Source organism: Coregonus lavaretus (genome assembly GCF_964263955.1).
Source record: "Coregonus lavaretus genome assembly, contig: SUPER_35_unloc_3, whole genome shotgun sequence".
In the NCBI taxonomy this organism is placed as follows: domain Eukaryota; kingdom Metazoa; phylum Chordata; class Actinopteri; order Salmoniformes; family Salmonidae; genus Coregonus; species Coregonus lavaretus.
The window spans coordinates 1,045,745-1,057,040 of record NW_028167179.1 but is presented as its reverse complement, the minus strand read 5'-3'; the positions used below and the strand labels follow the sequence as shown (position 1 = coordinate 1,057,040).

At 43.9% G+C, this 11,296-nt stretch overlaps 1 protein-coding gene across 2 annotated transcripts; it reads right to left on the bottom strand.

The window, feature by feature from the left end:
* Window positions 1–1,617: 1,617 nt before the first annotated feature.
* LOC311110326 (uncharacterized protein) lies at window positions 1,618–10,921 on the bottom strand. Of its 2 annotated transcripts, XM_084188870.1 has the most exons (7): window positions 10,398–10,921; window positions 9,848–9,972; window positions 9,489–9,647; window positions 6,348–6,512; window positions 5,980–6,094; window positions 4,785–4,912; window positions 1,618–3,338 (listed from the first exon to the last, which is right to left on the bottom strand). In XM_084188870.1, exons 1-7 carry the CDS (start codon window positions 10,678–10,680, stop codon window positions 2,841–2,843), a joined length of 1,473 nt encoding a protein of 490 aa, XP_084044996.1. In that variant the 5' UTR covers window positions 10,681–10,921; the 3' UTR covers window positions 1,618–2,840. The 2 variants fall into 2 exon arrangements, with proteins under 2 accessions (XP_084044996.1, XP_084044995.1); XM_084188869.1 differs by lacking the exon at window positions 1,618–3,338 and having other exon boundaries at window positions 3,651–4,912; window positions 10,398–10,918.
* Window positions 10,922–11,296: the final 375 nt, after the last annotated feature.

The window sequence follows — 11,296 nt, the reverse complement described above, 5'->3', positions numbered from 1 at the left end:
TAATTTCTAGAAAAGGTAAACACAGCTATCTGTATGGCTTTGTAAAAATGAACAACCATATTCTGGCCAATTGTATAGATTTGTAAATATGATGATGTCTCCTTTCATGCATACATTTTCAAATAAAGCTCTGCTTTGAGAAAGATCGAATGATATTGTTTAATCTTACCTTATGGCCTGCACACTGCTTGTGAAGCTGTCGAGGGCACGTTTGATGAAGACAGCATCGATGTCCTTCTTCTGTAGCTTCTGGTACAGAATGTCGACGTGGGGCATGATTTTGTGAAAAAGCCCCAGGAAAAAAATTAAATCTTCTTGCTATCTATGTACCTCAGCACAAGCACCAGCTGTGTCTGTGTAGAAACGTCCGTGGTCTCGTCAGCTTGGATAGCTACGAAGTTCGCCGACTTCACCTCCTCCACAATATGTTCCCTCATGACCGCTAGCATACACTCTAGTAGCTCGTTTTGAATGGTCTTTGATGTGCCCTTGAAAACTTTAGCATTTTTAAGATGGTCATCAAACACCTCATCTAATTGTGCCACAAAGTTGACAAGTCCAAGAAAAATACCAGGGTTGGTGGAGCCCTCAATTTCATCTTTGCCTCGCAAAGCTAACTCAAACACTCCACACACTGGATTAGCCAGCTGAGGATGTGGCGGTTCTTGCTAACCTCATCGTTGTGGCGGCGGACAGCTAGCCTGTATCCCTCATCCAGTTGAGTGGCAATGTTCACTCTCCCCAAAGCAGACAATCTCAAACAGCTATCCATGTGGGTCTTTGACAGCTCATGTTTCTTAATCTTTTCTGAAAGATGGTGCATGTCCGTTACACCAGTCGCTGTCCAAGCGGTGCTGTCTGCCGTGCCGCCTTCAGGGTGAAAGAGTAAGCAGGGGTAGCAGAAGACTGCATTAGCTACATCGCAGCCTGCTAGCCAGGTTTTTCGTTCGTACCAATTTTTGGAAAATCCTCGGGTGTAGGACTTTCCCCCTTTAGTAGAAACCTGTTGAATTATTAAATTTGGTCTGGGAGGTCCTAATTGTTTCGTTGCCAATTTATCTTGATTTGTTCGCCGACAAAAATGAACTTCTTTCAAAGAGACAATCGAGTTGCACTGAACGCTAGCCATCTTCACAGTAGTACGTGAATTGATTGACGCTGCTACCCGCTCTTTTCTTAGTTATGTTCATGGTTATGTTACGTATGACGAAAGCGCGTAAGTGCAAGCCCTCCCGGAACCCATAGAGATTGTATTGAAAGCTCAGATATTTGAGAAAAAAAAAGATTTTACATGAGAGTCTGAGAGACTTCTGGGGCGATTTTCAACCTGACTGAAATCGCCCCAAAACGGGCGGGGCCATTTGAAGCACGACTTTAGCCTGATTGGACATTTAGTGGCAGATCAGACGTCTAGATTAGAACACTGAAAACTACTGTTGCCGTGATATAATTGATTAGAAAAAAAATCCCTTCCTTTTCCCGTTTGGCAGTGCGTCGCCCATATCGCCCTAATGAACACACCGCCCCTGATCAAATCTATTCATGAGCACTATCTTTCAAGCTAAGACCAGACTTCTTTAGAAAGAACAGTGTGTTAGCAAGAATAGAGTAGAACATAATATAATGACTTTATTCCATCTACTCAGTAAGGTAAATATTCAACTGTCCTTGTTCTAGCCTAGGTTTACGGTCTCTAAAAACAGGTATTCAGTTTCAAATGAAAAGTTAACAAATGGTTAATGAGGGGTATGTGGTTAATTACCCTCTTATCCAAAGACACTAAACATGATATGTTGAGCCCTATAAAATCAGACGGAATCCAAATATTAAAACGTAATTCAACAATATTTAAAAAATGTATTGAACTTATTAGAAAATGCCTTAATTTGCCGAAGTTAATCATAAGACATGAAAAAAATGCATCAGTGATTCGTATTTTTCTGCAACTTACTGAAACAGAAATGCCCCATGTGTGCCTATGTCTACACTTTGTGTAGCCGTTAGAGATGATACTAATGATAACCTTCTTCTGGTAGAGATGGAAAGGCTTTCCCAAAAACCTAATTTAAATGTTAACTACAATGTAGCCTATGCCTACCTGGCTTGATTATTTGCTTCAATCCAGTGGCCATTTGCTTAGCAAACTCTGCAATCACCTGAGCGCTACAGAAACATCACAACCAAAAGATAGTCTCTTGCTGGTGCACGCTTGCATTAAAAGGGTAACTATACCCACAAATCTAAATATCTTGTATTTTTCCCAGTCCTCAAATGCGTTCTCATGATTTGATTTAAGCATTGTTGTGGACTTAAAATATCAAATGTTGTTTTTCAATTTTTTTTAAATGTGTGATTTCGAGAAAACAATGATTTTATACGGCCCTAAATATGTCAGCTAAAGAATGGTTCCCAGATATCCCGTGCACATCTCAAGCCACACTGCTCGGATTTCGCCCCGTTGTGGACACTCCAATGTCTGATAAGGTTAGTCAGGAAGGAGAAGCTCTTGTAACATAGTTTTCACTTAAAGGGCCTCTCCTTCTTGTGAATGGTCTGATGTTCCTTCAGATAGTTTGCCCTAACGAAGTGCTTCCCACACGTGGGGCAGGTGTATGGCTTGTCGGCGTCCGTCCTAATCCTCGGCCTCCCATGTTCCGACCCAATGACACTAGAGGAAGTAGAAGCAGGAGCCACCATCCTCAGGTGGTTAGTCTTTGAGCTCCCTCCTTGACCTCTAGCCATTGTTTGGGTGTTGTTGGGATTGTGTGCTGTGTTAGGTGCCTCTCGTGGTGAACGCCCATCCTGATCCTGTCTGTATTCGTGGGGTAACCATGAGGTAGCTAAGGAAGGCTAGACCCAGGCCTTCTATGAACCCAGTCACCAGGCATTAGACGAGACCCTGAAGGAGAAGACAGACTTCCTATTAGACTACCATCAGGGTGGTCTCCCACCACTCTCTGTGAAGGCTGAAGCCCAGGGTGACCTGCTCTGTTCATCATGGATACTGTAGTGTTTGTATCATAGGAACAGGAGGGTCTATCAGCCCCAGGCTCTGCTTCATCCCTGCACTGAGACTGTGAAGAGAAGGGTCTGGGCTGCAGACTGGATCCCTGACTGGAGCCTCTGTCTCTCTGATGACCACCAGGACTGAAGTTATTCAGTGTGGTTGTGGAGCCTCTGTCCCTCACGGTTGCGTCCTGGTTCCGACTCGGGAAGGAAGAGCGACGGCTCCTGATCCAGGGTCGTGATCCGGGGCCAGGTTTGTGACCAGCCGCTTCAGAGGTCCAGTCTCTCCCGCCAGCAACAACAGATATCAGCAGGTCCTCATGGACTGCGGACTGTAAAACGCAAATTGTACAGAATAGCATATAAATGTTTATATAAGAAACTCTTTGCTGTACACACAGAAACATGACATTATAAAATGTTAACCACAGTCAAGCCCATTTCTAACATTGTGATTCAAGTACCTAACAATATGGAGCTATTGGACTTTATTATAAAAAAATGTCCATATGTGTTGATTAAAGAATGAAGTATAATGTTTTGGTTTGACTGAGATAAGGGAAACTCAGTCCCTAACCAAGTCAGTCAGCACAGAGTAAAAATAAAAAAAAGATTTCTACAAAATGGTCATACGCGCATAACATGAAGTAAAGTACTTTTATTATTCAAAACAATACGTGACAAGTAGAATAACTTCTCCCTATGGTAACACTTTACCTTTTCTGTAAATCTGGTACGCTCGCTTTGATAAAATACATTTTAGAATACTTTGGAAAAAGTTTAACATTACACATCTTCACGTCAAGTAAAAATTAAGGCATATCATTATCTCACTATAAAACACCAGCATCAAACAGGACAGGGTTGTCACTTTTCATCAGTAAAGCATTTTTACATCACACCAACCATCACCATATCGTCTACTCTGCCTCATCATACTCATTCTTTCCTCAGTTCAACTCATCCAGTTCCCTACTACATCCAAAACCACCAGAATTAACTACGAACTAACTAGTGCTACATTACATGTATACATGGGCCGTGTGTATTTTCTGCTGGTGTATCCTGAGATTGCTCCTCTCTGAGAACCTCTTCCCACAGTGCGTACAGGCGAATGGCCTCTCTCCCGTGTGGACCTTCAGGTGCCTCTTCAGGTGGTGCTGGTGGGAGAACCTCTTCTCACACAGATGGCAGCCGAACGGTTTCTCCCCCGTGTGCATCCTCTGGTGGATCTCCACCTGTTTGGGGAAACTGAAGGCTTTCCCACAGAACGAACACGGGAAGTACTTCTCTTTGCCATCGGTTCTGCTGATAGCATTACTACTACAGTCATTTGTCAATGGGCTTGTGTAGCCATTTAGTGTTGAGGCACTGGCATTGTCTGAGGTCTCATTTAACATGAGAGTGTGAGGAGGATGAAGGCCAGGGAGTGTCTGTGTTGTCGCAGGGTCCATGTTCCAGTCTATAGATCCTATAGAAGGCAGGCTGAAGGCAGCACCTGTTAGGGGGTTAACCTGAGGCGCCATCAGTCTCTCTGAATCACAACTATAGGAGCAGGACGGATCATCGCTAGCTGAGTCTGTGTCTGTTCTCTCCCGCCGCATACGGACACCTCCCCGTCCTCGCAGACCAAATCTACGCCTCGCCCTGGTGTCAGCGAGTCTGTTGTCATAGAGACTAAATTCGATTGTTGTTTTGTGTTCCACTGTCTGTTTCTGGTTGTGATTAACAGTGTTGTTCCCCAGCCCAGAGTTGAGGACGCTGTCCCATCCACTGACCTCCACTATGTCGCCTCTGGTCCTGGTCTGCTCAGTGATGTCATCCCCTGGGCCCATGGCTGCACCGCTCTGGGTCTGGGAATCCAAGATGGCAGCCCAGTCTCCTCTGTTAGCTTCCAACCAAACACCTATCGGCAAATGTTACAATCCAGACTTAAACACGACACAACAGATAAAAATCGCAGACATGGCCTGATGATGTCTATAACCAGGTTTCCATCCAAACTCTTATGTGAGTAAAGTACATGCCTGATAAAAAATGTCACAACAGGCTTGATGGAACAGCAAATTTGTCGTTAAACGTTCCAAAAGTCAACAAAACAAAATACGCTAGAAATGGTGGGATCTTTTTGTCTGTAAAATTAATTATGTGAGAAATGGCGGTGGAAATGCCTTTTATGCGCAAATATTGATATAATAACCATAATTTCAAAGTAAACTTGGAGTCATGCGATGCCATGTTGTGTGGTCCTCCCTCCCACTACGACTCGGGAAAGCATCCAGTTAATTACAGATAAAATAAGTTACGATGAACTAAGTGTTCAGCTGCTCCTTTCAATTAAATGTAGAGGGTCTTATTCTGGTGACATGGTCGACGCTTGGCTGCCGTTTGACAAATACAAATCTTGCTCTTATCCATAATAATCTCATCATGTGGGCTGGCCTACCCGCACTGTATCTGCGAGCTGTTGGCTAGAACGCACTCGCCAAGACCAGAGTGGGTTTATTTCCTATTTAATGCAACAGTTTTTGTGACAACTATCAGTAGAGCTGAAAATGTGATGATAACACATTGACCTTTAGATTTTTATTAGGTACATGAAAACGTAAGTGGAAAAAGTACCTTTTATGTGTACTATGTCATTATGCACTGCTTTTTATCCATAACAAGTCAGTTTGTTGGAAACACCACCGGTGGGAAAATGCGCAGATTTGATCATATTCAAATGAAAATTGGTCACCAATTGGATGGAAACCTAGCTTATGACATACATTTTCAGTTTATGTGACCAATACAATATGATTTGATTTATGTTGATATACATCATATTGTTAATTTTTGTATTGATATCGTTTTATAAATGAAGTACTCATATTGTTTAATGTGTTTAATACAAAAATAATAAATCAGGCACATCACTATTCCCATTGAAGATCTATTACTGTATGTAGGCTATATGTATTTCTCCCTTACCTTGCTCCCCCATCTTTAGTCCACTCAGCAGATCAATGCTCTCTGGTCCGTCTTCTACTGTCTCCTCTTTGACTAGCAGCAGATCAGGCTTCCCATCCTCCATGTCTACTGAGTACTATGCAAACATGTTAGTTAATTTGATTACTTGACACTCTTTAATAGTTGTATAATTCAAAGGCATGGTCAAGACCTGGGCCAGTATTCACAAAGCTTCAAAGAGTAGGAGTGCTGATCTAGGATCAGGTCCCCACCTGTCTAAATAGTCTAAAAGGCTAAACTGATCCAGATCAGCACTCCCGCTCTGAGAGGCTTTGTGGATACGGGCCCTGACCTAATACCATTCAGACAGTAGTTCACAGTGGGCTCACCTCAGTGAGACTGTGTGTGGTCCTGTGCTGCTCAGCTGGTTCCTCTGTGGGTTCAGGAGGAGGTGTAGTCTGGTTGTCCTCCATGACCATGGTCCCCTCAGGGTTCCCCAGACCCTCCCCACACCCCTCCTCCTTCACCAGCAGCACCTCTGGACCCTCCTCCTCCTGGAAGAGAGAGGTGATACAGATTACACAGACATACACTCCCTCAGGTACGTACGTACACACACAGATAATAAACACACTTTCAACATGGAGTGTTTACCCATCCCCACTACGTTTGAGTCCTATGCTGTAGTTACAGAATGACTTCATTGTTGTTAAACCCATCATGGGGGACATAAATATGATGTTGTGGGTAAATATGAGTCAGCTATGATGAGAAAAAAGTAATCATCAGACAAACCTGACAAAACTATTTTACAGTAGGTGTTTGTTAGTGTGTAGGTTATACAGTGCATTCGGAAAGTATTGACGCCTTGACTTTTTCCACATTTTGTTACATTACAGCCTTATACTAAAATATATATTTTTCACATCAATCTAATGACAAAGCAAAAACAGGTTAATAGAGATTTTAGCAAATGTATTAAAAATAAAAAAATACATTTACATAAATATTCAGATCCTTTCCTCATCAGTACTTTGTTGAAGCACCTTTGGCAGCGAATACAGCCTTGAGTCTTCTTGGGTATGACGCTACAAGCTTGGCACACCTGTATTTGGGGAGTTTCTCCCATTCTTCTCTACAGATCCTCTCAAGCTCTGTCAGGTTGGTTGGGGAGCGTCACTGCACAGCTATTTTCAGGTCTCTCCAGAGATGTTTAAATCAGGTTCAAGTCCGGGCTCTGGCTGGGCCACGTAAGGATATTCAGAGACTTGTCCCGAATCCACTCCTACGTTGTCTTGGATGTGTGCTTAGGGTCGTTGTCCTGTTGGAAGCTCAACCTTCGCCCTAGTCTGAGCTCCTGAGTGCTCTGGAGCAGGTTTTCATCAAGGATCTCTCTGTACTTTGCTCCGTTCATCTTTCCCTCGATCCTGACTATTCTCCCAGTCCCTTCCGCTGAAAAACATCCCCACAGCATGATGCTGCCACCACCATGTTTCACCGTAGGGATGGTGCCAGGTTTCCTCCAGACGTGATGCTTGCCATTCAGGCCAAAGAGATTAATCTTAGTTTCATCAGAACAGAGAATCTTGTTTCTCAAGGTTTGAGAGTCCTTTAGGTGCTTTTTGGCAAACTCCAAGTGGGCTGTCATATGCCTTTTACTGAGGAGTGGCTTCTGTCTGGCCACTTTACCATAAAGGCCTGATTGGTGGAGTGCTGCAGAGATGGTTGTCCTTCTGGAAGTTTCTCCCATCTCCACAGAGGAATTCTGGGATTCCTATGGTCACTCTGTCTGAGTGACCATAGGGTTCTTGGTCACATCCCTGACCAAGGCCCTTCTCCCCTGATTGCTCAGTTTGGCCAGGCGGCCAGCTCTAGGAAGAGTCTTGGTGGTTCCAAACATCTTCCATCTAAGAATTATGTATTGGTACCCTTCCCCAGATCTGTGCCTCGACACAATCATGTCTCGGAGCTCTACGGACAATTCCTTCAACCTCATGGCTTGGTTTTTGCTCTGACATGCACTGTCAACTGTGGGACCTTATATAGACAGGCGTGTGCCTTTCCAAATCATGTCCAATCAATTGAATTTACCAAAGGTAGACTCCAATCTAACATTTCAAAAAACCTGTTTTCGCTTTGTCATTTTGGATTATTGTGTGTAGATTGATGAGGGGAAAAAATAATTTTATCCACTTTAGAATAAGGCTGTAACGTAACAAAATGAGGAAAAAGTCAACGGTCTGAACACTTTCCGAATGCACTGTATTTAGTGAGTCTATAATGGTTATAAAGCCCAGTGGAACGCTTGACACCTTGTAGAGTCCATGCCCCGACGAATTGAGGTTGTTCTGAAGGCAAAGGGGGGTGGCAACTCAATATTAGTAAGGTTTTCCTAATGTTTTGTACACTCAGTGTATATCACACGTCTGGATGCAATATTCTACTCAGGAATATTCAACACTGAAATCTTTTACTCTCGTTATTCCAAATGCATCTGTGGATCTTTTCTGTTGACAACAATGAATTCATTTTTGTTTTTAATGCAGGGTTTGATATAAACGTCAAAAGCTTTCGAGTGTAATGGTTACTTTCTATGTTATCGAGTGTCATGTTTTTTCTGATGGTGTATCCTGAAGTATCTCCTCTCTGAGAACCTCTTCCCGCAGTGCATACAGGCGAATGGCCTTGCGCCGATGTGGATCTTCAGGCTGAACGAGTGGGAAAAACTGCCCCGGCACAGGTGGCAGCCGAATTTCTCCCAGTGTGAACCTTCAGGTGCATCTTCAGGTGGGTACAGCTGAAGGGTTTCACCCATGTGTGGACCCCTCTGGTGGATCTCCACCTTCTGGGGGCAGCTGAAGCCTTTGTTACAGAACATGTAGAGGAACCGTTTCTCTTTACTATTGCCTGATGTTGCTCCCCCTCCCCGAGCCTGGGCTCTAGCCCTGTGGTTTGAGTTCAATAACTGATCGAAAAGGATGCGGCTGTGTGAATCGGAAGGCCCCATCGACGTGGACACTGGATCGCAATCCTTAAGCGTGTGTAAAGGGGAGTGGGTCGTGACATTTGTCTCTAAGCTTTCCCTGTAATCTAAGAAATCTCTGCCCTATGAGTGTCCGTCTCCTAGGTGACTATCTGGATTCCATGTGGGAGGAGCGTCGCCCTCCACTTTCACCTCATCTACGACCAGACCCGCCGCTTTCTTATCTAGGCACCCTTCAGAGTATACACTCCTACTGTACCGGTTCCAATCCCCTCTAGACAGATCAGTCTGTGTCTTTAAACCCAAGGATATGTTGCCAGGGTCCATCTCTGTACTTTAAAAACAAGATGGATCATTGACTGTCTCTAACGCGTCACCTGAGTCCCAATGGGAATGAACCGTCCACTGACTCAGATTACAGTAATGTAAATACTCTGAGCTGGGAGCAGGAGGCCAGACCAGTCGCCACAGCCCCAGTCTCTCTGTGTAAAAGCCTTTGTGTTACAGTTAGTCTCTGTGTCTGACTTGAGGATGGCGTTCCACTGACCTTCGTAATGCTGCGTCGGGTCCTGGCGTAGGGAGCGGTGGTGAGGTCCTCCCTTGCTACAGGGGGCGCTTCAGTCTGGTTGTTTCTGCTGTGTCGTGGGTCCTCTCCTTCGGTCCTCTCCTGCATGACCCCAGAACCTGCAGCCTCTGCATCTTCAGACTGACACAAGAAGAGCGGAGGTGATTTCCGATAAATGTGTGGAATTGGATAACAATACCTTAGGGAAGTCTCACAAGCTCCCCTAAGGCAGATTAATGAGGATATACATGTAAGCAAGTGAATAGCTGAGGGGAGTCTTTCTGAAATAAACTGGCCACATTTGATGCACTGTAATTTTGATGTAATACTATTACACTAACCTCTATCACGATAACGTTCTGGGTCGAGGTTCCACTCCCCTCATCAACAGTGATTGGTTGGTCATCTCGCCATGTATTGTATCCTACTGGCTTCACAAAGCTCCTCTTGCCTCCAATGAGATGTCCTTCACCCGAGAGCGTGATTGGGGGAAAATAGGTTGTTAGGTTAGCTACTGTCAATGCTCAACGCTATATTGTACACTATTTACAGTTTTGACACTGTCTAGAATTGGCAAGGATGTAAGGTAACACTTTGCATAACTTCTTGATATACTATTTATAGATCGATTGATTATTTTCCATGCATAATATTATTTTCAATGAATAAATAATAGGAAATGCAGTAAATCAATCTGGTAAGAATATGATATGTCTTGTGCAAAGTCATCGGGGGAATTATTGCATACTATCCAAAAACGGATCATGACCCAATTCTGGGTAACACATCAAAACACATTTTATTGGTCGTGTACACATAGTTAGCATTTGAACACGTGCAGTGGGGAACGGGGCGACAGACCCCACAGCCTCGACCTAATGCCAAATGTACCTCTTGCCATTCCTCTGTATCGGTCGAGGATTTTGACACTTTTGGGACGACTGGGGAGAACGCTCTCTCGCATTGTCCTCTCTGCTCGCTCCCGTGCCACCTTTAGTTCCAGTAGCTGTAGTTTCCTCCGCAATGCCCCGTTTTCTTTCTGGCTTTGAGTTATTTCCAAACGAAACACTGCATAGTCGTCGTCTACGAGTTTACAGATGTCTGCCACGGCTGCATTCGCAAGCACCTCCATGACGGATGCTATTTGAGTGTGAAAAACCATACAGTTAGCCATTGTTTGCTAACGTTAGCAGCTAGCTAGCCTTACCTAGACACAATCCATCAACCAAGTCATGCCTCCAACGCAAATTGGGTAAGTAGACTATGGGATGCTGTGCAGTTAAATTAGTGACATGTCGAGTTCCAGGGTGTTAATACACGTCTAAATAACAACAATAAAAACGCTAACGTAGAAATTGTTCTTGTTCACTGTTCGCGTACTTCATTTTCTTCGTGTGATTTTCTTATTCTATGGTATATTGAGTTCGCAGAATTTAGTGTGCATGCCGCCACCTACTGTGCGGAATGGAAACAGGATTCCCCCCAAAACGGAACCGATGTAGTTGGGAGCCTGGGATGTAAAATCCTTTAGTCCCAAAAACTTTTCTGACGCAGCCAAAAAAAAAATCTGTTTCTTTGACATATTTGACACTTGAGCCCTACGGTTTATAAATGTAGCAATGATGCCACAAAATCCATATTTTTAACACAGAGGGTATATTTTGACTGGCAGCAAATATTTACTACAGGCTGTGGTGCATTTTGTATTTGTATTTGTATTTATTATGGATCCCCATTAGCTGCTGCCAAGGCAGCAAATACTCTTCCTGGGGTCCAGCAAAATTAAGGCA

What these genes read in the sequence shown, in the direction of transcription:
- LOC311110326 (XM_084188869.1), bottom strand. Translation starts at nt 10,680, where the DNA reads ATGGCTAACTGTATGGTTTTTCACACTCAAATAGCATCCGTCATGGAG. An exon ending in CCACACACAGTCTCACTGAG is followed by an intron (nt 6,095 to 6,347) that starts GTGAGCCCACTG and finishes ATGTTTGCATAG; the next exon opens with TACTCAGTAGACATGGAGGA. An exon ending in ACTAAAGATGGGGGAGCAAG is followed by an intron (nt 4,913 to 5,979) that starts GTAAGGGAGAAA and finishes ATTTGCCGATAG; the next exon opens with GTGTTTGGTTGGAAGCTAAC.